The 27,189-nt window shown below is 39.7% G+C and overlaps 2 protein-coding genes across 3 annotated transcripts; both read right to left on the bottom strand.

The window, feature by feature from the left end:
- Positions 1 to 567: 567 nt before the first annotated feature.
- LOC133630626 (oocyte zinc finger protein XlCOF6.1-like) lies at positions 568 to 9,137 on the bottom strand. The gene is made up of 2 exons (XM_062022229.1): positions 8,683 to 9,137; positions 568 to 3,663 (listed from the first exon to the last, which is right to left on the bottom strand). The coding sequence occupies exons 1-2, from the start codon at positions 8,876 to 8,878 to the stop codon at positions 2,537 to 2,539; spliced, it is 1,323 nt and encodes a 440-aa protein (XP_061878213.1). The 5' UTR covers positions 8,879 to 9,137; the 3' UTR covers positions 568 to 2,536.
- Positions 9,138 to 11,750: 2,613 nt separating this feature from the next.
- Positions 11,751 to 26,006, bottom strand: celf1 (cugbp, Elav-like family member 1). Of its 2 annotated transcripts, none has more exons than XM_062022198.1 (13): positions 25,667 to 26,006; positions 24,891 to 25,078; positions 22,530 to 22,612; positions 22,402 to 22,450; positions 21,910 to 22,044; positions 20,222 to 20,301; positions 19,979 to 20,140; positions 19,832 to 19,901; positions 19,615 to 19,734; positions 19,438 to 19,551; positions 19,150 to 19,341; positions 18,886 to 19,029; positions 11,751 to 15,509 (listed from the first exon to the last, which is right to left on the bottom strand). In XM_062022198.1, exons 1-13 carry the CDS (start codon positions 25,735 to 25,737, stop codon positions 15,382 to 15,384), a joined length of 1,536 nt encoding a protein of 511 aa, XP_061878182.1. In that variant the 5' UTR covers positions 25,738 to 26,006; the 3' UTR covers positions 11,751 to 15,381. The 2 variants fall into 2 exon arrangements, with proteins under 2 accessions (XP_061878182.1, XP_061878190.1); XM_062022206.1 differs by having other exon boundaries at positions 19,150 to 19,338.
- Between the last annotated feature and the right edge of the window lie 1,183 nt (positions 26,007 to 27,189).

The following is a 27,189-nucleotide window of genomic DNA, read 5'->3' as shown; positions in this document are numbered from 1 at the left end:
TTGGTTTTCTGACATGGACTTTTTCTTCAGCATTGTCCACACATTTAAGTCAGGACTTTGGGAAGACCATTCTAAAACCTTCATTCTAGCCTGATTTAGCCATTCCTTTACCACTTTTGACATGTGGTTGGGGTCATTGTCCTGTTGGAACACCCAACTGCGCCCAAGACCCAACCTCCAGGCTGATGATTTTAGGTTGTCCTGAAGAATTTGGTGGTAATCCTCCTTTTTCATTGTCCCATTTACTCTCTGTAAAGCACCAGTTCCATTGGCAGCAAAACAGGCCCAGAGCATAATACTACCACCACCATGCTTGATGGTAGGCATGGAAACTCAAGACAGCCTTGACATTATGTTCTTTACAAGTGTATGTAAACTTTTGATCGCAACTGTGTATATATATACATATATACATATATATATATATATATATATATATATATATATATATATATATACATATATATAAGAAATGCTTGATACAATGTAAGAAAACAGTGCAAAGTGTGAAAATGTAGACATAGAGAAACCTGAAAAGAATTAGTTTCTGCAGTTTTATTGCCAGGAATGTACAGCTGTGCTCTTAAGGGTGAACACGGCTAAGGTGGTGAGGTATTACCGGTCTTGGTGGGGATGAGCGCCTTGCATCATTTACAGACCACATTGGTCCAGACCAGGGGTGTCAAACTCATTTTAGCTAAGGGGCCGCATGGAGGAATATTAAATCATTAATTCAATATTAAAATCATGGCATTAAAACTACGAAATAAAGACAATTTAAGACTGTTTCTGTTTGTCTTACTTTGGCCAAATATAGAACAAACAAATTCTGAAAATATTACAATAAAAATACAGTAAAAATACAGACAGCAGTAAAGATTAGATCCATGAAGGAAAGAAGAAAGTGAATGAATGTTTATAACTGAATACATTTACATATGCAAAAAAATTTGTTTTCTTTTGTATTATTTTTTTAATGAATTAAGTAACGTTTATGACAACCTTTTTCCAAAACACAATATAGAATGTAAGATATAACAGGATAATGCATACATTTATCTTTTATTTTCAAAACGCTTACAAAAAAGTGGGACCCCAAAAATGTAATGTGGGACCCCATTTTTATGACTTGATAGGGTCCCTGGGACCCCATTTTGAAAATTCCTCACACCAACACTGATGGAGTATTGGTGCATGCAAAACAGCAGCAGGTGACTGTGGCCTGCGGGCCGGATTTAATACTAATCAAATATAATCCCGGGGGCCATAGATAATTCATTTGCGGGCGGGATCTGGCCCGCGGCCCTTGACTTTGACACCCCTGGTCTAGACTGACTACTGTCCCTTTGAAAAAAACGAAAAAAAAACTGCCATACTTCCTGTTTTAACTACAATTTATTCACTAATGCACTAATTTTTGCTTTCTTTTCTCACTCCATGCAAAGAATCAACCGCGAGACAACAAGATAATGCAACCAAACTTGATAGTTTTTTTTTATACTGTTCCTGCGTTGCTCGGTTCATAGAGAGCGAGTGCCTTTGTTCATGCACGTTGGTAGAATAATTGTTTCTAAGTTATCACAAAAACTTTGTGTTACATTGAGTGCCCGGTGAGAAGCAAAAGCTGTCTTTGAAACCTACCAAGAGTAAGGCTCGTAAAACTCCACTGTGTAGGGGGGAAGCAGGATGAAGGTGTTCCTGTTTCTTTCATGTATTATAATCAAACAGAAAGATATTGTCTGACCCAAGGACTATAAAAGCGAAGAGGAAGCAGGACCAGAATCCCCTCCAGGCGACCTCTTTTTTCAACTGTTTTACGAGCTTCTCTTTGAACTCTTACGACCTTTTCTGTGAAGTGTTTATGACCTTTTCTTTTGAACTGTTCTGTAACCAAAGGCAACGCTGTTTACGACCCACTTCCCTTTTGGAAGCAGCTGTGGTCATGTGGTCAGAGAAAGTCAAATAAAGGAGGAGTTGTACAAACTTTCGCCAGAGCGTGCTGGAGATTGTACAAGAGTACAGTGTCCCGGTGTCTCTCCTCAATTGAGCCAAATGGAATTCTGTCTCTGTTTGATTATTTGCTTCTTGTCTTGTTTAATAGATGTCATCAGTGTTTGAACCTGACAGACGTTTTATGAAACGCATTTTTGTTGGTATTGATTACTCGTGTATCGGGAAGTATTAATATTGTTTTATCGCCCAGCCCTGCACTAGTGTATGCAAGGACCTGATCACTGACCGCATAACAACCGATGCCACCTTTCCGGTAACTATCCGCTGTTAAGTAAAGGAGCATGTGCGGTCAAAATAAATGATGTGACTAATTTGTGTTCTTACATGATAAATGAGCAAATTTGTTCCAATATGAGAAGACTTTGTTGAACCCTATCTGTTAATGACCCTGCATGATTACACCTGTCTCGTTTAAAAATAAAGGCATGCTTATTTGATAACAAAGCGCTACTGTTACACATTACAGGAAGACCTTTTGTTGTCAAACCAGCCCAAAAAATGTGTGATGCTTGTGTCTCTTGTCTCATTTACTGCTGCTCTCACCGGCACACTTGTGTTTGTGAACTTGGTACTTGTGTGTGAATCTCTTATCACACGCATCGCAGCCAAACGGTTGCTCACCGGTGTGTGTCCTGGTGTGTATGTTCAAATGTCCTTTCTGGGAGAATTGTTTGCCACAAAGCGAGCACGGGAAAGGTTTCTCTCCGGTGTGCGTCCTCATATGTTGGGCCAACGCCGAGCGGAAGCCGAAACTCGTATCGCAGACCGAGCAGGAAAATGTTTTTTCCCCCGTGTGAGTCCTCATGTGTGTTATTAGGTGTGCCTTTCGTGTTAATCTTTTCCCACAAAGTGAGCAGGAGAAAGGTTTCTCTCCCGTGTGCGTTCTCATGTGTACGATCAGATGTCCTTTTCGAGTGAACTGCCCGCCGCAGACGGAGCAGGCAAAGGGTTTTCCCCCGGTGTGAGTTCTTCTGTGTTGCATCAACGCCGAGCGGTCGCTGAAACTCGCGCTGCAAAATGAGCATGAAAATATTTTTTCCCCAGTGTGTGTTCTCGTGTGCGTGATCAAATGTCCTTTTTGGGAGAATCTTTTAGCGCAGACCGAGCAGGTGTAGGGTTTTTCTCCCGTGTGCGTCCTCCTGTGTCGTATCAAGCTGCTCATGTGATAGAATCTGGCGGCACAAAACAGGCAGGTAAAAGGTTTCTCTCCAGGGTGGATCCTCGTGTGTTTGATCAAATGTTTCTTCAGCTGGAAGCTGCTGCTGCAAACTGAGCAGTTGAACATCTTTTCACCTGTGTGGACCTTCGAGTGTCTGTTCTCAGTGTGACACACTCTATCAGCTTTTGAGTCATCAGTGTCAGGAGAGTGCGACGCCTTGTGTTCACTATCTGATAGCGGCGCTAAGAGGCTGTCGGCTTCTGGTCTTTTCTCCTCACTTTGACTGTGATCCAGCTGTGAACACTGAGCTCCTTCATCATCATCATAGTCTTCACTCTTCACAATCACACAAGGCACTGGAAACTTGCCTGTGTCAGCATCCGCCTGGGTCCACACTGGCTCTTCCTCTTTAATGTGGGGGGGCTGCGGCTCTTTCTGCTCCAACCTGGAGCTCCACTTCTGCTGCTCCGAGGGAAGACCTTTACTAACATCTGCAGGACACAAAAACACAATAAAAAAAAATAAATAAATAAAATAAAAAATAAATAAATAAAATAAAATAAATAAATAAATAAATAAATAAATAAATAAAAAAAAATATATATATATATATATATATATATATATATATATATATATATATATATATATATATATATATATATATATATATATATATATATATATATATATATATATATATATACTGCCAATATTATCGGCCGATAAATGCTTTAAAATGTAATATCGGAAATTATCGGTATCGGTTTCAAAAAGTAAAATTAATGACTTTTTAAAACGCAGCTGTGTACACGGACGTAGGGAGAAGTACAGATCGCCAATAAACCTTAAAGGCACTGCCTTTGCGTGCCGGCCCAGTCACATAATATCTACGGCTTTTCACACACACAAGTGAATGCAAGGCATACTTGGTCACCAGCCATACAGGTCACACTGAGGGTAGACGTATAAACAACTTTAACACTGTTACAAATATGCGCCACACTGTGAACCCACACCAAACAAGAATGACAAACATATTTCGGGAGAATATCCGCACCGTAACACAACATAAACACAACAGAACAAATACCCAGAACCCCTTGCAGCACTAACTCTTCCGGGACGCTACAATATACACCCCCGCTACCCCCTACCCCCCCAACCCCGCCCACCTCAACCTCCTCATGCTCTCTCAGGGAGAGCATGTCCCAAATTCCAAGATGCTGTTTTGAGGCATGTTAAAAAAAATAATGCACTTTGTGACTTCAATAATAAATATGGCAGTGCCATGTTGGCATTTTTTTCCATAACTTGAGTTGATTTATTTTGGAAAACCTTGTTACATTGTTTAATGCATCCAGCGGGGCATCACAACAAAATTCGGCATAATAATGTGTTAATTCCACGACTGTATATATCGGTAATTAAGAGTTGGACAATATCGGATATCGGCAAAAAATCCATTATCGGACATCTCTAATATATATATATAAATATGTACACTACCGTTCAAAAGTTTGGGGTCACCCAAACAATTTTGTGGAATAGCCTTCATTTCTAAGAACAAGAATAGACTGTCAAGTTTCAGATGAAAGTTCTCTTTTTCTGGCCATTTTGAGCGTTTAATTGACCCCACAAATGTGATGCTCCAGAAACTCAATCTGCTCAAAGGAAGGTCAGTTTTGTAGCTTCTGCAACGAGCTAAACTGTTTTCAGATGTGTGAACATGATTGCACAAGGGTTTTCTAATAATCAATTAGCCTTCTGAGCCAATGAGCAAACACATTGTACCATTAGAACACTGGAGTGATAGTTGCTGAAAATGGGCCTCTATACACCTATGTAGATATTGCACCAAAAACCAGACATTTGCAGCTAGAATATTAATTTACCACATTAGCAATGTATAGAGTGTATTTCTTTAAAGTTAAGACTAGTTTAAAGTTATCTTCATTGAAAATTACAGTGCTTTTCCTTCAAAAATAAGGACATTCCAGATAGACCCCAAACTTTTGAAAGGTAGTGTATATATACAGGACAGGCAAAAAGTTTGGACACACTTCTCCTCATTCAATGTGCTTTCTTTATTTTCATGACTATTTACATTGTAGATTGTCACTGAAGGCATCAAAACTATGGATGAACACATGTGTAGTTATGTACCGTCGTCGTATTCGTTTAATCTGGAGCCAGATGTTTAAAGAGGACACGATGTATAAACTTAAAATCAGAAGTATTTATTCCCTATCGGATACAATTCTAATACAATTTGTCTGAGCGCTATCTGTCCCTAGTAGCATTCAACACGGCGACTTACACAGGGCTGTCCGGACGCGCCCTCCCCCTCGTGCTGTTACAATATATATCACAATGTATGAATATGCAATGAGGTGTCTGCTTCCAGACGTGGAATCTTCCTCTGCCTTCTCCTTCCTGGACTCCGACTTCATATCTGGTGTTGTCCTTCAGACCTCGGCAAAGAAGCCACGTCAACAGTGACAAGAATGTGGGCGATAAGCGTGAATGTGCGTATGCGTGAACTTGGACCCAGTTCCAACTGGAACTTAGAGGATATGATTAGTTGCACAGCCTATTCTAAGCATATATATACAGTATATACACTAAACATGTCTTAATTACTTCATCCTTCATTATCTTAATTATATCCCAACATAATAATAGGCTCCAGCACCCCCCGCGACCCTGAAAGGGACAAGCGGTAGAAAAGGGATGAATGGATAATATATCCCAACAGTACTTAACAAAAAAAGGTGAAATAACTGAAAACATGTTTTATATTCTAGTTTCTTCAAAATAGCCACCCTTTGCTCTGATTACTGCTTTGCACACTCTTGGCATTCTCTCGATGAGCTTCAAGCACACCTGTGAAGTGAAAATCAATTCAGAGAATGGTTCATCGAGAGAATGCCAAGAGTGTGCAAAAAAGTAATCGGAGCAAAGGGTGGCTATTTTGAAGAAACTAGAATATAAAACATGTTTTCAGTTATTTCACCTTTTTTTTGTTAAGTACATAACTCCACGTGTGTTCATTCATAGTTGTGATGCCTTCAGTGACAATCTGCAATGTAAATAGTCATGAAAATTAAGAAAACACATTGAATGAGGAAAAGGTGTGTCCAAACAGTGTATGAAACAATATAGTCGCTGATGGTTACTCTGAGGCAACAAGGAATCTTTGCATAATCTGCATTATTGACAGGGCAACTAACCTATGAATTGATTAACGTGGACCCTGACTTAAACAAGTTGAAAAACTTATTCGGGTGTTACCATTTAGTGGTCAATTGGACGGAATATTTACTGTACTGGATCTAGATCCACTCGACGTCCATTGCACCGGTCGCCCGGAGGGGAGGGGGATGGGGGTCCCCACATCTGCGGTCCCCTCCAAGGTTTCTCATTGTCCCATTGGGTTGAGTTTTTCCTTGCCCTGATGTGGGACCTGAGCCGAGGATGTCGTTGTGGCTTGTGCAGCCCTTTGAGACACTCGTGATTTAGTGCTATATAAGTAAACATTGATTGATTGATTGATAGATACTGTGCAATCTACTAATACAAGTTTCAATCAATCAAAAAAAAATGACGTTTGCTTGTGACGTCACCAGAGGTGGGTAGTAACGCTCTACATTTACTCCGTTACATCTACTTGAGTAACTTTTGGGATAAATTGTACTTCTAAGAGTAGTTTTAATGCAACATACTTTTACTTTTACTTGAGTATATTTATAGAGAAGAAACGCTACTTTTACTCCGCTCCATTTATCTACATTCAGCTCGCTACTGGCTACTGATTTTTATCGATCTGTTAATGCACGCTTTGTTTGTTTTGGTTTGTCAGACGGACCTTCAAAGTAGGATCTATTGCATGCCTGCGTTTCACCAATCAAATACAGTCACTGGTGACGTTTGACTCCGTTTCACCAATCACATGCAGTCACTGGTGACGTTTGACTCCGTTTCACCAATCACATGCAGTCACTGGTGACGTTTGACTCCGTTTCACCAATCAAACGGAGCCAGGCGGTCACATGACTAACAAGCTTAAGCTTACACGAACTCAACGTCAAATTTGAGGAAGCACATCGCGGTAAGTAACCTTAGTAGATATTTTGGCTGTCACCGTAGGCTGATGTTAGCTTCCCTGCTATGAATCACTGTCAAATGTACATCCTGTGGGGACATTTATTAACGTACTGCAGCCTCATAGACACACACACACACACACACACACATGCATAGAAACACCAATCAGTGTGTTCCCAGGTGCGGCCCACACCTATCAGTTTATGGTTTGAGTAAAGGCTAACTTGTTATTTTCCTTTGTAATCTCTGCCTACTGAGCCTATGGTGCTGTTAAGTAGTGATGGGTCCGGCAACACCGATGCATTGGCGCATGCGTCGAGCTCATAGAGCAAAACCCTTCGTCGGTGCGCGTACCGCTTTTAGAAAGTCACGTGACCGATCAAGCCGGAGAATAACAACTAAGAAGAGAAATCGTCTAAAATTCAATACGTTGGAAAAACTGTTTTTTTTTAAATAAAAATGTGTAAAAAAAATAATAAAAAAATTCCCAGTCCACAAGCATCCTCATTCACAACACGTTCTCTTAGATTTCCATGTTATGATACATGTTCACATTATTTATTGACTGTATCTAAAAAAGATAAAAATATATTTTTATTTAAATGAAGATATGAAATAATCCTAAATGAAATACAATGACTTGGTTAATATTATTGTATATACTAGGTCATAAAATCAGTGTCAGTTGAGTCGGTCCATAGGTTGCCTGTAGGGATTTTTAATGTCCAGCAGATGTCAGTATTTAGTGACACAGTATCGACACAGTATCAATACAGTTTTGCAATGTGTCGAAACGCTTCATGACGCCTCATCAACCCATCACTAAGTTATTGTGGCTCAATTTGCCTTAATTTTTTTATGTTAATATATTATTTTTTAATATATATTATTGTTTTAGTTGCTTAAGAGATATTCCTGGCTCTGGATTTGCTCATTGCTATCTTTATGTTTTTGTGCATTATTTGTTGCCGTCATCATTAAACGAACAGGTTACTCATCAGTTACGAGGTACTTGAGTAGTTTTTTCACAACATACTTTTTACTCAAGTAAATATTTGGGTGACTACTCCTTACTTTTACTTAAGTAATAAATCTCTAAAGTTATAGTACTCTTACTTGAGTACAATTTCTGGCTACCCACCTCTGGACGTCACTGCCAGCGTCAGATGTAAGAGTGGGCCACTTTATTGAGTTCACAACCCCCTGGCGCTGATTTGTACTGTTTTTGTACTTATTTTGATTATTATTATTTCTCGATTGTTTGTAAATGTTGCAGATCATAAATAAAGGTTTATAAAATAAAAAATAAAAAGATGTAAGAGTTCTTGTTTTGACCCATTCAAAAACACAATGTAATGTTGTCTGAAATTACGGTTTTATAAATGCTGTAGACGTGAACAAACCTGCTCTGCGTGACTCCGTTCGCGGCATGAAAACAGCATTCAGCAGTAGTTGACGTTGTCGCTCGTTCTCCTCTTTTGTCCGACAAAGCTCCTCCTCGTACTCCGCTATCGTTCTTTCCAACACTACAAATATGTCTTCAACCGCGGCGGTCAGTCGCTGGTTCACCAACTCTTTCAGCATTCGAACTTTACGCATTTTTTTCAAAAAACACAGCAGTTAGCACTTGATGCTAACTTCCGCGTCACTTTGTTAGCGGCTAACAAACTAAGCTATCTTTGAAGCGTCAAAGGGCACTGGGAGGACTTTAATGTAGTTCCGTCACTGATATTTCATAGAAACGTGAGCTGAATGGAGGGCAAACGGAGGAAAAACTGTCAAAAAAAGACATGTTCGGTTACAAACTTGGCTCTCTGCTTGATGTATTCCTAACTGTCCCTTTTTTCTTCTTCGGTTGCATTTGACAGCAGCTAACACCCTCTGCTGCCCCCTGTCGGCAAATATTAAAACACCCATTGAGACGCGCCTGTGTGTATTGGATTATTCCACTATTTCAATATTTAATTGTACCCACAAAAATCTAAAGTATTGTAAATTATGGTGTTTAAAGTGAGGAATTGTAGTAGGGAAATATTTGAAGAGCTTATTTTACATTTGAAGTGAAGTGAATTATATTTATATAGCGCTTTTCTCTAGTGACTCAATGCGCTTTAATTTACATAGTGAAACCCAATATCTAAATTACATTTAAACCAGTGTGGGTGGCACTGGGAGCAGGTGGGTAAAGTGTCTTGCCCAAGGACACAACGGCAGTGACTAGGATGGCGGAAGCGGGGAATGGGGGCGGCGTGGCAAAGTTGGTAGAGTGGCCGTGCCAGCAATCGGAGAGTTGCTGGTTACTGGGGTTCAATCCCCACCTTCTACCATCCTAGTCATGTCTGTTGTGTCCTTGGGCAAGACACTTCACCCTTGCTCCTGATGGCTGCTGGTTAGCGCCTTGCATGGCAGCTCCCGCCATCAGTGTGTGAATGTGTGTGTGAATGGGTGAATGTGGAAATACTGTCAAAGCGCTTTGAGTACCTTGAAGGTAGAAAAGCGCTATACAAGTATAACCCATTTATCATTGATTTATTTATAACCCTGGAACCCTCAGGTTGCTGGCACGGCTACTCTACCAACCGGGCTATACCGCCCCTATTAATTGAATGTATTTGATATTTTGTTTATTTTATTGTCTGCCTTTCAAGCTAGTTATGAGTTCAAAAGAAAGATAGCACCGTTGTATCAAATTTGGATTCAATTAGTCATAAAAGTGCATGAAAAATACAGGGCAATAATGTGGTATAACATCCAATCCAGTATACAATATTAATATACAGTATGTAAGTAGTGAATAAAAAAATTGAGTATTTATAAATATTAGGGCTGTCAAATTATAATTTTTAAATTATATTAATAACTAGGGCTGTGAATCTTTGGGTGTCCCACAATTCGATTCAATATCGATTCTTGGGGTCACGATTCGATTGAAAATCGATTTATTTATTTTTTTTTCCAATTCAACACGATTCTCGATTCAAAAACGATTCTTGGGGTCACGATTCGATTCAAAATCGATTTTTTTTTTTCAATTCAACACGATTTTGAGTTTGAGTTTGAGTTCATTTCGAACATGCAAGCATACAACATGATACATCACAATTTCCAGTTCCTCCGGTTCAAAAACGATGTTTTCCCGATTCAAAACGATTCTCTAATCATTCAATACATAGGATTTCAGCCCCAGTCTGCTGACATGCAAGCAGAGTAGTAGATTTTTGTAAAAAGCTTTTATAATTGTAAAGGACAATGTTTTATCAACTGATTGCATTAATTTAAATTTGTTTCAACTATTAATTGAACCAAAAATATGACTCATTTTATCTTTGTGAAAATATTGGACACAGTGTGTTGTCAAGCTTATGAGATGCGATGCAAGTGTAAGCCACTGTGACACTATTGTTCTTTTCTTCTTTTTTTTTTTATAAATGTCTAATGATTATGTCAATGAGGGATTTTTAATCATTGCTATGTTGAAATTGTAACTAATATTGATACTGTTGTTGATAATATTCATTTTTGTTTCACTACATTTGGTTTGTTCTGTGTCGTGTTTGTGTCTCCTCAATTGCTCTGCTTATTGCAGTTCTGAGTGTTGCTGGGTTGGGTTTGTTTTTGGAATTGGTTTGCATTGTCATGGTATTGCTTTGTATTGTTTTGTTGGATTGATTAATTAAAAAAATAAAAGCAAAAAATAAATTAAAAATTAATTTTAAAAAATTAAAAAAATAGATTTTTTAAAAATGAGAATCGATTCTGAATCGCACAACGTGAGAATCGCGATTCGAATTCAAATCGATTTTTTCCCACACCCCTATTAATAACATTTTGGAATTTGGATTAATCATAATTAATCACCTGCTTGCATATAATTTAAACTTAAGAAAAGACCCCAATATTTGTAAACAAATGCAATTTTTTTTGTTAGAATGTCATCCAGTAATGTTTTTTTGAACATTTTGTTTACTTCATTTGCAAAATAAATTGCCTGATTAATGTAAGTGTGTACATGATTAATGCTATCATTGCTTGAGATAAATCACATAAGTTAACTCGTTCATTTTGACAGGCCTAATACATATAGGAGCTAGATGTAATGGAGTAATTATATATAAATACAGAAAAGCTATGATGTGAATATGCAAAGTAAATCATAGTCCATCCAGCCATCCATTTTGTACCGCTTGTCCCGTTCGGGGTCGCGGGGGTGCTGGAGGCTATCCCAGCTGCATTCGGGCGGAAGGCGGGGTACACCCTGGACAAGTCGCCACCTCATTGCAGGGCCAACACAGATAGACAGACAACATTCACACACTATGCCCAATTTTAGTGTTGCCAATCAACCTATATGTCTTTGTACATAAATAATTATATTCCAAACATAAAATGGGTAAAACCAGTGTGAATATAATGAATGATATTTGTGGGGGTGAGCTCGAAGGGAAAAAAAGAGGGCAAACGTAGTGGTTGAGCAAAACATTTGGCACCAGTTTATTTGTCATTTTAAACTTAATACAAACTTGATCACATTTTGTCAAGAATCTCAGTGCAGATATACTGTATATATAAAAAAACATGCATCTTAAAACTACTGTGACAAAACAAGCGGTTCTGTGGATCCTCTGGATGATTCTCCACAAAAAAAAGGGGGGGGGGGGGGGCCTGGATGTTCAACATCATCCGTCAGGTAGGAACTCTTTGCCAGCATTCAACAACAAAAAATATATCACTCTTTGCTCAAAAAGTTGTGTTTTATTTCCCCCATAATTTAGGACGCACACGTCAGCACTCAAAACAAAGACACACAAAAACCACAACAACCCAGAGGGTCGGGCACACTGGGAGGACCGCGCACAACGTGGGTATCGATAAAAACAGATTCTGGCTCTCTCTCGAACAGTCGCTTCTATAAAAATAAGTTTCTCTTTTCGTGGCTCAGCGGCGGTCTTTCGCACGGCCCGGTTGGCGGCAAGCAACAAAAGTAGTATACCTGGTAACGAAAGACGAGGCAAAAAGTTGACTCTGATGTCACATGTATGGAGAGAAACTTGTGTCTTTTTGTGCAACCAAAGAAAAAATGGATATGAAACTCCCAAAAAATATTTGCAAACGAAAATGATGGATTTGCTACCCAAAATTTTTTATTTTCAAACAAAAAAAAGTTTTGGTTACAATTTTCTTTTCCGGTTACAAAATATTTTTGGGTGGCAAATCATATTTTTTAGTTACAAATCTTTTATTGGGTTGCAAACACATTTTGGTTATGACTCAGTTTCAATGTTAATGGGCGGGACCTCCTCTGAACAATATGTCAGAAGCCTTTTTATTGGTCAGTCTCGGATGATGACGTTGACTGACTACTTCCGCCCTCAACACATTCGGAGGGAAATACCAAAGACGAATACGAACTGTTGAACACTGGACAATTTGGTACATTTATTCTGAACTTAGAAAAACGTGTGCATAAAGTCCTCCAAAAAATAGATTTGCAACCAAAAATTGATTGGCAACCAAATATTTTTAGCAACCAAAAAAGTTATTTGTAACTACAAAAAATATTTGCACCCCTAAAATGATTTATACCCCCAAAAAAATTTGCAACCCCAAAAATATTTGCAACTAAAAAAAAAAAAAGTTGCAACACAAACATTTTTTTTAAAAATATGTATTTTTTATTATTGGATTTCAAATCAATTTTTTGTTAGCAAACAGTTTTTTTTCCAACCAAATAAAATATTTGCAACCCAAAAAATGTGTGCCCCTCAAAAAATGATTTGCAACCCAAAAAATGATTTGCAACCCATAAAGTATTTGCAGCTAGAAAAAACAACATTTGCAACCTAAAAATGATTTGTACCCCCAAAAAATATTTGCATCCCAAAAAATTCTTGCAACCCAAAAAATATTTATACCTCCCCAAAAAATTTGCAACCCCAAAAATATTTGCAACTAAAAAAAAAAAATTTGTCTAAAAATATGTACTTTTTAGTGCTGTATTTCCAAATCCATTTTGTCTGCAAACTGTTTGTTTCCAACCCATAAAATATTTGCAACACAAAAAATATGAGTACCCCACAAAAAATATTTGCATACCAAAAAATTCTTTCAACCCAAAAAATATTTATACCTCCCCAAAAAATTTGCAACCCCAAAAATATTTGCAACTAAAAAAAAAATATTTGTCTAAAAATATGTACTTTTTAGTACTGTATTTCCAAATCCATTTTGTCTGCAAACTGTTTGTTTCCAACCCAATAAAATATTTGCAACACAAAAAATATGAGTACCCCACAAAAAATATTTGCAACCCAAAAAATGATTTGCAGCAAAAAAACAATAATTGCACCCCAAAAATGATTTGTACCCACCAAAAAATATCTGCGTCCCAAAAAATATTTTTACCCCCCCAAAAAAAAGTTGCAACCCAAAAAAATATTTGTATAAAAATATGTATTTTTTTATTACTGTATTTCAAATCCAGTTTTGTTTGCAAATTGTTTTTTCAAACCGAATAACATATTTGCAACACAAAAAATATGTGTACCCCCCAAAAAATATTTGCAACCCCAAAAATTATTTGCAGCTAAAAAAAAAAAAATTTGCAACCCAAAAATATTTTTACGGAAGTTTTTGCCACAAAATAAAATTGTAACCCAAACATTTTTTGTTAAATATATAAATTGCAACCAAAAACTTTTTGGTTATGTATATATCGTTATTATTTCAATATACCATATCCTTTTTGGTAGCAAAACCATTTTTGCTTTAGTTGCACAAAAAATAAAAATGTCTCTCCAAACATATGTGAGGACGTGTCCCGCACAGGAAGTGATGTAGAAACAACACAGCAGACAAACCGCGGCTATTAAGCCCAAAGAGCGAGAAATACTGTTGTCCCCGTGCGGCGCCCGCTTGTTTCCTAACCGTGACCGCGTGTGGCTTACTAATGGGCACACCTGGGTGGCCAATGAGAATCACATGACTCCTGTTTAACTCTTTCCCTGCCAATGACAATTGTACTTGATCTTTTAGGGTTCAAACATAAGAGTGACAAGGAGAGACTAAAAAGGTCAACTGCAACATAGAATTGTTGAATGGAGTTGACTATAGTAGAATAATGTGACTAATAGTAACTATTAATATGACTCACATCAGCATTAGAGGATGGACAGCTGAGTGTGTGCGACAGTTAACGTGACTGGATCACAGCAACATACACGCACACACCGGGAAATCCATTTGAGTTGTTCGACACATTTGTCTTCGTAAAATACACCAGATAAATAATTTAGGCAATAAATAGTTCCCCAGCACACAGGAGAAGTATAAAACCTTTTATAAAAATAGAAGAGGCAGAGCCTTCAATGTACATCTCACTGCCTCACGTCCAACTAAGACACGAAAAAACTCACAGAAAAAAATGGATTCCTTAGAGCAACTAGCAGGTTTTGGTGTGGAGTCATGTGACGTCAACAGAGAAAGACGATAGCCTGCTGCTAGCGCGCCGAGGGACGTTTGTGGAAGTGTCTCTGTTAGCCGGGTCACTAAAACGAAAGTACGATGATTGACTGAATGTGAGACAGAATCGAGAACTTTAAAAAAAAAAGATGAAGTAGAGCATTTGCAGGATTGACAGCTTTGAGGCGTTTTAGAGGCTTCTGTTGTGAAAACATGGAGGACATTTGCTGTGATGGGGCTCCCTCTTCAGGTGAGCCGGTGTAACACCGAGTATAAAATGTGTGTGCTCGAGGGAAAGTGTGTGTATGTGTTTGTTCGCTGGGGGGCTGAAGTGAAAGTGATAGTTTAGAAAAAAGGAAACGAAGATTTGGGGCACCACACTGTCAAAGTGCAAGACGTCTTAACAATCAAAGTCATAAATGTGGAAAGGTAGCACAGCAAACAAGTTCAATGAAAACACGCCAGTTTGTCGTCCGTGATCGCGGGAAACAAAGTGCAGGAACCACAACAACACGGAAAGAATCCAGTCTGTAGCCTCAGCTGTGCATGCCGCACGTGTGCACGTGAGGGGTGAGGGGTTGTCCCATAATGCACGGTTCTGACTCCACTTACCAGAGAAGCTTCTATCCTAACTACGCCTGGCTTCAGTACGGCTTGCTGTCGTTCTTGGAGCGCTTCAGCTGCACCTTCAGCCGCTTCATGCCGATCTGGAAACCGTTCATGGACTGGATGGCGGCCTGCGACGACACCGGGTTGTCGTAGCTGACGAAACCTGCGGAGAGACGTGCGGTCAGAGGAGGCAGGACGAGGAACAATAAATAAACAAACACAAACTCATATTTGCGCTGCTCGGTGTTAAGGCCCAAACATACTCGGGTCCTTTTCAACTTATATTCAATTGAATAGACTGCAAAGACAAGATACTTAAAGTTCAAACTGAGAAAGGTTGTTATTTTTTGCAAATATTAGCTCATTTGGAATGTGATGCCTGCAACATGTTTCAAAAAAGCTGGCACAACTGGCAAGAAACACTGAAAGTTGAGGAATGTTCATTAATCATCACTCGCCATACAGCAATAGATGATATCTGTCTATTACCTGACACCTATGTTAGCTACTTCTCTTTGTTTTTAATGTCTATTTTCTGCTGGATTTACTCTCTATTTTATGCTGCAGCTGTCACATATACTGTAATATTGTACATGGTAATTGTTATATATTGTTATATGCTATAGACATAATATAATATATCACAATATATAATATACTGTACATATATAATGTAAATATTACGTATATATGTTATATTTTATATCGCTATATTTAGTCTATTTATACCTGCATTGTCCTTTCCATCCTTATACTTTCCATCATTGTAACTGAGCTACTGTGTGGAACAATTTCCCTTGTGGATCATTAAAGTTTGTCTATGTCTAAGTCTAAGACTAATTAAACACTTATTTGGAACATCCCACAGGTGAACAGGCAAATTGGGAACAGGTGTGTACCATGATTGGGTGTAAAAGCAGCTTCCATGAAATGCTCAGTAATCCACAAACAAGGATGGGGCGAGGATCACCACTTTGTGAACAAATGTGTGAGCAAATTGTCCAACAGTTTAAGAACAACATTTCTCAACCAGCTATTGCAAGGGATTTAGGGATTTTACCATCTACGGTCCGTAATATAATCGAAAGGTTCAGAGAATCTGGAGAAATGACTGCACGTAAGCAGCATGCCCGTGACCTTTGATCCCTCAGGCGGTATTGCATCAACAGGCGACATCAGTGGGCTCAGGAACACTTCAGAAAACCACTGCCAGTAACTACAGTTTGTCACTACATCTGTAAGTGCAAGTTAAAACTCTACAATGCAAAGCGAAAGCCATTTATCAACAACACCCAGAAACGCTGCCGGCTTTGCTGGGCCCAAGCTCATCTAAGATGGACTGATGCAAAGTGGAAAAGTGTTCGGTGGTCTGACGAGTCCACATTTCAAATTGTTTTTGGAAACTATGGTCGTCGTCCGGACCAAAGAGGAAAAAAAACATCAGGTCTGTTATAGGCGCAAAGTTGAAAAGCCAGCATCTGTGATGGTATGGGGGTGTATTAGTGCCCAAGACATGGGTAACTTACACATCTGTGAAGGCACCATTAATGCTGAAAGGTACATACAGGTCTTGGAGCAACATATGTTGCCATCCAAGCAACGTCTTTTTCATGGACACCCCTGCTTATTTCAGCAAGACAATGCCAAGCTACATTCTGCACATGTTGCAACAGCATGGCTTCGTATAAAAGAGTGCTGGTACTAGACTGGCCTGCCTGTAGTCCAGACCTGTCTCCCATTGAAAATGTGTGGCGCATTAAGCAGCGTAAAATATGACAACGGCGGCCCCGGACTGTTGAACAACTTAAGCTGTACATCAAGCAAGAATGGGAAAGAATTCCACCTGAAAAGCTTCAAAAATTGGTCTCCTCAGTTCCCAAATGTTTACTGAGTGTTGTTAAAAGGAAAGGCCAAGTAACACAGTGGTATGAATGCTCTTGTGCCAACTTTTTTACAATGTGTTGCAGCCATTAAATTCTAAGTTAATGATTATTTGCAAAAATAAATTAAGTTTCTCAGTTCGAAAACTAAGTATCTTGTCTTTGCAGTGTATTCACTCGAATATAAGTTGAAAAGGATTTGCAAATCATTATATTCTGTTTTTATTTACGATTTACACAACGTGCCAACTTCACTGGTTTTGGGTTTTGTACATGGAAGGGAGTATGCAGAGGTCCAGGCGTACTCAAAGTGAGTGCAAAGCTAACATTTTACAACCGGGCACTCGTGTCACTGCTTGGCTTGTATATTTCTAGGGATGTGGCGGTAAAACGCCACAATAAATTAAAATGACGGAAAAATCGTGATTGAGAACTGCACTTTGATAAACTCACGGACTGGCTGGCACTAGCTTAAATGCTAATATGAAAACAAGAAACATTAAGGCCTTTCCCTTTAAGAAACGACATACTCCAATCTAAACTTGTATATACACAGTCTGAGCAACTAAGATATTCGATCGTGCACATTAAACCTAAAACCTGTGCGCTCTTAGAACAGAGTTTGGTTGTCCCGATACCAACATTTTGGTACCAGTACCGGTACCAAAATGTATTTCGATACTTTTCTAAATAAAGGGTACCACAAAAAATGGCATTATTGGCTTTATTTAAACAACATTTTTAACGGTACATTAAACATACGTTTCTTATTGCAATCGAAGAACAATTTTGTCCTTAAATAAAATAGTGAACATACTAGACAACTTGTCTTTTAGCAATAAGTAAGCAAACAAAGGCTCCTAATTTGGCTGCTGACGTACGCACTAGCATATTGGGTCATTTCTCATTCTATTATTTTGTCAAAATTATGAGGGACAAGCGGTAGAAAATTGTTGATTAATCTACTTGTTTATTCAATGTTAATATCTGGTTATTTTCTGTTTTAACATGTTCCTTCTACACTTCTGTTAAAATGTGATAAACACTTATTTTTCTGTTGTTTGGATGCTTTACATTACTTTTGGATGACACCACAAATTTTGGGTATCGCTCAGATAGTACTTTACTAGTACCGGTATACCGTACAACCCTAGAACAGAGTGATCATTCTGTAGTCCGTGACGGAGTTGTTTTTACAATGCGTTCAAGGACCGCTGAACAGAATAGGACGCCACAACGCCACGCGATTAGGAGGGACAGATTGTTTGGTAAACGTATAGCATGTTCTATATGTTATAGTTATTTGAATGACTCTTACCATAATATGTTACGTTAACATACCAGGCACGTTCTCAGTTGGTTATTTATGCGTCATATGACGTACACTTATTCAGCCTGTTGTTCACTATTCTTTATTTATTTTAAATTGCCTTTCAAATGTCTATTCTTGGTGTTGGATTTTATCAAATACATTTCCCCCAAAAATGCGACTTATTCTTTGTCCTTCTGAGTGTGACGTATATATGTTTTTTTCCTTCTTTATTATGCATTTTCGGCCTGTGCGACGTATACTCCGGAGCGATTTATAATCCGAAAAATACGGTAAATGTATTTTTTGTCAGTTATTTACTGAGGAAAAGTTAAGTTGTGCCAACTCACCAAAACACTTGCTGAGGTTGGTCTGCTTGTCAATGAAGACCTTGGCAGAGATTACATTTCCAAAGGGCATGAACATCTGCAGCAGGTCCTGGTCTCCAAACTCTTGAGGGAGATGGTAAATGAACAAGTTGGCACCTTCTGGACCTGCAAACCAGCGACAAAGACACAACACTTTTGCCTTTTAAATACATGCCAACACGACTGGGGTGTTTCTGTTAAGTAAATATTTCCTTGATCATGTGGAATGTGGCATGTAGGTCTCACCTTCCTTTTGGCTTCCTGCGGCCGAGACGCTCTGTTGGGACAGCAGGCTCTGATTATAAAGGCTTGGCAGGGCGGCGGCGGCGGCATACTGCTGGATGCCAGAGTAGGCCTGGCTCAGCGCGTCCATGGTACTTCCTGAGCCGTTAGACAACCCTGCAGAGCCCAGACTGCCATTCAGAGCCGCCATGCCTGCTAGACACAAACTAAAAGGTGAGCTTGTTTAACGGAATGATGATGGCTGGCGTGGCGTGGCACAGTCCGCGTCATTCGGTGTGTAAACAGAGGTACCTGCTAGAGAGCTCATGTTGAGACCAGCTCCAGTGCTGGCAGCCAGAGACTGCAGCGTTCCCAGAGAGGCGATGGGGTTGACTGAGGAGGTGTTGCTGGAGGTGGGGGAGGAGCCTGAGACCAGAAACAAATGTTGTCACACTCACGCAGAAAGACACAGAGCTCTGAGGCGTTTACCTGAGCTTGTTAGAGCACTTAGTGGGCTACTTGATGTTGTCATGGCACTGGAGCCAGTGGCTGAGGCCTGCGTGGCAGTTGCTGCTGCCAAGGCAGCCAGGTTCTGCATGGCGTTAAGACCTGATACACACATACATCAAATCACCTGTGACATGTTACACCACGCGTTACTACACACAGCGCAAGCTTGCAAGTTGGGGGGTAGGAGTGTGCGTACCTGAAACGGGGTGCAGGTTGCTGAGTGTGTTCCCTGTGGAGGCGGACTGCTGCAGCAGCTGTAGGTAAAGCTGCACATGGACACCAAACAGATGGGCTGTTACAGTCGGAGGGCACATGAAACGCATCACTTCTTGAAGACACTCACTGCAAGGTACTGAGGCCCCAGACTGCCAAGGCCGGTGAGGTTGCCCCACATGGACGCGGCGCTGAGTTGCTGCATCTGCTGCTGCAGCTGCAGCGTAATGCGCTTTTGCTCTTTGTCCTTCTGAGTGTCGGCAAACTTGACCACGACGGGCGAGGAGCAGCCCTAAACGCCGACACAGGACACGTCTAGCTAAGCTGGGTGCGTCCGGTGTGACAGAGCGAACATAGTATGTGTGCTGCTCACCTCCATGGTCTGGGACTGGTGCATGGACTTGATGGCGGACTGGGCCATCTGTCTGGCTGTGAAAGTCACAAACGCACAACCTGAAAAAACACAAATACTACATTATAGTAAGATTATATTTTGGACTTATTGTTGATGGTTACTACATCCCCAAATAAAAAGGTTGTGCGAAAATAAGGGCGTACTCACACTAGGCCCCTCCCTCATCTAGCCCCCCCATTGGCCTGTGCTCACATTGAGCATGCTAGATGCTACGACTCGTGCGCTTGTCCCATCACCTCTATTCTCATGTGTTACTGACATTTCCATGATTTTGTGGATTCTTTCCAGTCTCGTTACGAGTTCTGGTGTCTTTTATCGTGAAAAATGGCGACCGTTATGGGTGTCCCGATACAACTTTTTCACCCCGGTGCGAAACCAGTTTTGGAGCCTTGAGCCTCGATATTGATCCGATAAGCTATCAGCAGGAATCATACATACTTTTATTATTTTGTAGTGTGGAATGTTGGAAAAGGCTCGATCAAGAGAAATGACTCAAACAGAAAAAAATGGTAGGTATGAAAAACACTAACCTTTTCAATATTAACCGTTTGGAATGAACTTAAGATGTTTTTAAATTGCAGTGGTATTGACAAATTAAGGACACTTATCACATATGTCTAGCTTGTGTGCTATTGTGCGTTTAGTTGTCGTGTAGCTGCAACCCCCTATTAACCAATAGCCTACCATGTTTACCTTTTGTAAATGACTTGCCAACCTTGTGTGCTTATTGTAGGACATTTTGTTTTTAACTGGCTGTCCAGCCTTGCACAAGTAAACACGCTGCAGGATTGATTGTATCGGAGCTTATACCTTGGATTTTAGATCCAAGCCAATATAATCCTAAAATTGTCTTTTTGCTCATATCAGACAGACTAATCCTTAGCCACTATCGTTAATGACTTGTGAGAGGCGCAATCACAATAATTTAGTGACACATTTATTTTTTTATTTTGGGATTATTATGAGTCTTTGAATTGTACTTTTATTGTGTATCGTGTCAGTTATTAACAACCTGCATCATTACGTGAAGAGAAAGTGGGTGTGGATAAGGTCCCTCAGACTAGCTAAATATTCCGCGGTATGACATGGAGTGAATGAATGAAGGGTTCTCACTTCTCTGTAAAGCTCTTTGAGTGTCTGGAAAGGCGCTATATAAATCTAACCCATTATCATGAATTGATTAACGTGGACCCTGACTTAAACAAGTTGAAAAACTTATTCGGGTGTTACCATTTAGTGGCCAATTGTACGGAATATGTACTGTACTGTGCAATCTACTAATAAAAGTTTCAATCAATCAATCACCCAACCACGGCACAACTGGCCTAGTGTAAGTACGCCTTAAGATCTTACTTACAAATTGCTGGGAAGTAAAGTAACAACTTCAAAGTGGTCAGCTAACAATTCGCTAGTTTTTGTATTCATGCAGAACAGGTTGTGTTAAACATCTAGGACAACTAAGATGAGATCAGGATCTATTCATTTCCATTGGAATTCTACTGCACGTTTGCTGTATTTTCCAGAATGCAGTCTGTGCAAAGCACTGAAATAAAGAATGATTGTCCGACAAAAATACCCTGACAGCATTGTCTTTAGCGAGTTCCTACAATATTCCCAGAAAGACAAAAGAGAGAAGAATGTCTGACCTCGGCTGAGTCCATCAGGGCCTCGCAGTATCCGACACTCCTCAATCTGTCCATACGGCGAGAACATCAAGCGCATGTCGTTCTCGTTACACTTCTTGGAGATCATTCCAATGAACAACTTCCTGTCTTCCACAGCTGCATTAGACAACACAACATCACGTTTCATTGTGAAGCCAAGACAGCGACAAATCGTGTTCTCTGGACGATTCTGACAACCTATGAGCTTGTCGTGTCTGTCTAACATGCTTCCACAAAAACCAATGCAGCCTCAACCTTGTCAGTTGAGTTTACAGTCATTTCTCCTGTGTTTCATACTAATAGACAAGCCAAACAACTACGATCAACAGGACGCCCTACTAAGTAAATCACAGGCTGGTGATGGCACTGCTTAACTTATTTACTCTACCGACTGACTGTCAGTCAGTCAAATTAAATGATGACGTCTGATCACTGGTACCATGATCACATGTATGTTTGTAGAAAAATCCTCACCGTTGTTTTTCTCGCTGTCAGCCGGCTTCATCTGAATGGGGTGGTGCATCTGAACATGCCAACGAGAATGTGAACAGTCTGTGAAAACTATCAAGGTGAAAGGTCAGCTGACGGACCCCGTCACTCACCCCTGGAAGAATCTTCATGTTGTGAAGAGCGTTCTGTGCTTCCAAGGCAGACTTGCGGGTGTAGTATGTGATGAAACAGCATCCTGGCAGAACAGGACATAAGAAGTTTCTTTACGTCTGTAACATTTTATATTGTCTCGTGGCTCTTTTCTAGTGATGCTCTTTAAAATGCAAACAACCGGTATTTTCTGCGTCAGCTTCTAAGTTTGTCATAGTAAAGGGATGGGTACTAAATTTAGTACTTTTATTGGCACCGACGGACCGGGTATCGATTCACGTAAAATCAAAAACAGTGCCTTTTTTTAATACCTTTGTTGCATGTGATGTTTACGCCAATTGCAAACTCGTCACGTCCGGTTGCAGAATAAACACCGGCTCAAGGAAACAATCAGTCAAGCAGCACTCAGGGCGAACTCAGCCAAACTACCTCTAAGTAATGTTGCAATTTTCAACACCAACAATGCAACTATGCTTGGTAAAAAATGCTCGAACGCAAGGTAAGGCTCCACTCTTCGATGCTTTAGCTTGATGCTAAATTGCATCGGATTTGCCATAGAAAGGCTACTAGTAGCGTTAGCGATTTCACATGGCGATTTCGACGCCTCCAAATCTGGTAATGAAAACTACAACTAAGATAATTTGTTACAGCTGGTGTGTAATAATAAGCACAATACTCACAGTACAAACACTTCGTAGGGAACAACACATTCATTTTCATGCAAAAAGCTAGTTAGGCAACATACCATAGATACTAGGGCTGTGAATCTTTGGGTGTCCCACGATTCGATTCAATATCGATTCTTGGGGTCACGATTCGATTATGAATCGATTTTTTTTTTTTTCAATTCAACACGATTCTCGATTCAAAAAACGATTTTTTTCCCGATTCAAAAGGATTCTCTATTCATTCAATACATAGGATTTCAGCAGGATCTACCCAAGTCTGCTGACATGCAAGCAGAGTAGTAGATTTTTGTAAAAAGCTTTTATAATTGTAAAGGACAATGTTTTATCAACTGATTGCAATAATGTAAATTTGTTTCAACTATTAAATGAACCAAAAATATGACTTATCTTATCTTTGTGAAAATATTGGACACAGTGTGTTGTCAAGCTTATGAGATGCGATGCAAGTGTAAGCCACTGTGACACTATTGTTCTTTTTTAAAAAATGTTATAAATGTCTAATGATAATGTCAATGAGGGATTTTTAATCACTGCTATGTTGAAATTGTAACTAATATTGATACTGTTGTTGATAATATTCATTTTTGTTTCACTACTTTTGGTTTGTTCTGTGTCGTGTTTGTGTATCCTCTCAATTGCTCTGTTTATTGCTGTTCTGAGTGTTGCTGGGTCGGGTTTGGTTTTGGAATTGGATTGCATTGTTATGGTATTGCTGTGTATTGTTTTGTTGGATTGATTAATTAAAAAATAAAAAATAAAAAAAATTAATAATTTAAATAAAAAATAAAAAAATCGATTTTTTAAAAATGAGAATCGATTCTGAATCGCACAACGTGAGAATCGCGATTCGAATTCAAATCGATTTTTTTCCACACCCCTAATAGATACCCTATACCAAGGGTACTCAAACCTTTTGGCTCCAAGGGCCAAAGTGAAAATGAGCCAGAGGGCCGTGGGCCAATCACAGCAATTTCAAGTGTGAAACCCAAAAAGTCTTAATCAGTCAATAAATGTACATGGTCAATACCGCTCATTCTGATCAATTTATTATATTTGGAAGATGTTTAAACTTTGCAAAGCACTCATTTTTTTCTCAAGTGATTAACCATCCACAAGCAGTGGGAATAAGCACAGCTTGTCTGGTCCCACCATTGTGTCATGAGCAGCATTCAAATGTAAATAATAAAGTTCATGTGGATAGGTGGCAACTAGCTAACCTTGCGGACATGCCAGCAATGATTATGGAAGTTTGAAAAAGGTCAGTGTCAATATGTATTAAGTTTGGGAAGCCACCCTTTGGCAGGCCAAACGCAACAAGCTGGTGGGCCAAATTTGGCCAAGGAGCCCCGCTTTGGGAACCCCTGGCCTGTACAGTACTGCCAACTAATGTCTTGGAAGTGCAACTGCATTGCAAATGAGACCCAAATGTATTAAGAAAACAAGATATAACAATGTCAACTGAACGGCACTGTTGTCATAATCAGCTCATATTTAAATGTCACATTAAAAAATACAGCTTTATTACGCAACAATCAACATTTACTAGCATACACAAAAGTACCGAAAACTGGTCTTGTTGAGTACCGGTATCGAATCACAGGTACCAGGAATTGGTATCGTATCAGTTCAAATGTGAACAGTACACATCCTTAGTGGAGGGTTTCCTGAGCTCACCTTTGCTCTGTGGAGGGTTCTGGCTGCGGTCCCTCAGAACGTTGATCTCGTAGACGGCACCGAAAGGCTCGAAGAGCTCGCGAAGCTGCTCCTCGGACCAAGAACGTGGAATCTGGCCCACGAACATCTTGATGGCGTCCACATCTGGTTGGTCGGGGTGGTCCAGAGACCCGTTCATTTTCTTGCCGCTGCAAAGACATTAAGTCGTAAGAGTCCACAACCTTGTATCCACTGTTTATAAAGGCACGGCAAAGGTGGCAGAGCATGCGGACGCAGTCACACAGAGACTCCCTTTAAACTTTCCGCCAAATTGCAGACTTTTAATGGCAAAAACATTTTTTAAAAATCTATTAAGTAACACTAGATTCATGATCAACACTGTGGAATCACATTTTTTCTCATTTGTATGTAGGAAGGCATTGCTTTGAAAGTGAAAGTAAAGCAGGCAATGAAACCTGTCATCATTATCAGTCAACCAAAGCATGAGCAGCGGTTTGTTTGCAGAGGAAGAAGGGAAGGTGGAGCCAACACTGTCCTCAAGTGGCCAAATGCGAAAAGAACGGATTTGTTATATTCGGCTTTGCTAAAGTGGACCTAAACGGTTTTTGAATTATACAATTTAGATTTGCATTTTTAAGGCTTAGTAAAGGTTCATTACACTGAATGAGGTTGTTTAGTATTTAGTATCCAGAAATGCCGAAAAAAAAGTCAATTAACAATCAGATCAACAAGGAAACTTTCAACCCCTCTATAAGAAACAAGAAAAAGCTACTCACACAGGACTAGAATTCAAAGAGCAATGATCCACCATCATCTCAGGGAGAAAATCCAGTTTAAAAGAGGACATGATGGCAAACCCGTTCCACTTTCAGACAAGAAACAAGAGGAAGTCACGTCCAGGGTTACGTGCTGATTGCTAGGTCCTTGGCGACAAAGCAGGTAAACAACAAATCAATCCACATGGAGGACCCTGTCCAACCAAAAGACCAACGTGAGAACAGGTGGCTGAGGAAACAACTTTACTACGATACAGAAGAGGACGAGCTGAGAGGCGGCTAAAAAAGCGACGGGCCTTTCAGCTTCAACGTCTGCGACGACCACTGCAGGACGACGGCGGAAACAGGACTGCTGGGATCACGGGGGCCAGAGGGCGAAATGGCCATTCCGGGTCCCACAATCAAAATGCTGATGACCCATGGCCTTTGTGAACGTTTCTCCTAGGCCAGCAGATCTGGCTGCAGCGTCAGATAAACACTGTGTCAGATTGATGGCGATAAGGCCCAGTGGGCAGCGGGAATGAAAGAGAGCGTGAATACGCTACGCGGTCAGTAGCTAATCCCCGGACTACCAGCATCACGGCCCAACAATTAGGTTCCGGCCTGGGGTGGAGGGGGGTGGCTATATGTGTGTGTGTGTTTGTCCCCTTGTGTGTAATGTGTGTGAAAACATGGAAAGCAGCAGAGGTCATGTGATGCTGTCTGAGATATTTGCACACACACAAATGCTCTTTGAAAAGTGCAGAGGCAACAACTTTTAATTTAAAGGATTCATTTGACTTCACCATACAGTGGAACCTCTTTAAAATTAACTTTAGTGCCACACTTAAAATATTGAAAGCAACAATATTTGTTTTTTAAATTTGATTACATGAAAAAAGAAGCAATTTTTTTAAAAAATATTTACTAACATTAGCGCAAAATTTGCTAATACTTTGACCTCATTGAAGATGCACAAATCAATACACTGCATTTTGTTCTATCCCTGCACTATATTCTATTGGTTTTAATTGGTGACTAATAAACAGGAACAATGCAGACAACCCTGCTCTAAGGTAAGCTTGTTTGCCGAGTGCAGCAAACGCTACAGCAAGCCTGGACTCATCCTCTCTCAAACGGGTTTTGAAAAATAACTGCAACATGTCAGGAAGTGCATTTAAAGACTGGACTCATAAACCAATTGATCCAATAAGACGCTGTGTGCAGATGTAATTGTGAGACACCACACAAGCTAATACAGGTGTTCATACGTGTAATTGACAGCTAATGTGGAGGGATTTTATTTTAGTTTAATGCAGGTGTCTGTTCTTAATTTAAGAACAAATAAGAATATTTTTCAAAAGTTTTATTTCAGGAGAAATTTAACAATGTTTTTTATGATGTAGAATTTGAAGTTTTTATTAACTGTAAGCCAGGGATCACTAAGTATTGGGACCTATTTGAATTTTAGTTGAAGACCCCTGTTACAAGCTATAGTCACTGAAATCCATCCATCCATTTTCTACCGCTTGTCCCTTTTCTGG

Source organism: Entelurus aequoreus, linkage group LG02 (genome assembly GCF_033978785.1).
Source record: "Entelurus aequoreus isolate RoL-2023_Sb linkage group LG02, RoL_Eaeq_v1.1, whole genome shotgun sequence".
NCBI classification, from domain to species: domain Eukaryota; kingdom Metazoa; phylum Chordata; class Actinopteri; order Syngnathiformes; family Syngnathidae; genus Entelurus; species Entelurus aequoreus.
Note: the sequence above shows the minus strand (reverse complement) of the source record. Positions and strands in the feature narration are given on the sequence as shown.

Coding starts and splice junctions, on each gene's coding strand:
- LOC133630626 (XM_062022229.1), bottom strand. CDS start 8,878: ATGCGTAAAGTTCGAATGCTGAAAGAGTTGGTGAACCAGCGACTGACC. Junction 3,664..8,682: donor AACGGAGTCACGCAGAGCAG/GTTTGTTCACGT, acceptor TGTGTCCTGCAG/ATGTTAGTAAAGGTCTTCCC.
- celf1 (XM_062022198.1), bottom strand. CDS start 25,737: ATGTCCTCTTTTAAACTGGATTTTCTCCCTGAGATGATGGTGGATCAT. Junction 19,552..19,614: donor AAGTGCTCTAACAAGCTCAG/GTAAACGCCTCA, acceptor TTCTGGTCTCAG/GCTCCTCCCCCACCTCCAGC. Junction 19,342..19,437: donor CAACATGAGCTCTCTAGCAG/GTACCTCTGTTT, acceptor GTTTGTGTCTAG/CAGGCATGGCGGCTCTGAAT.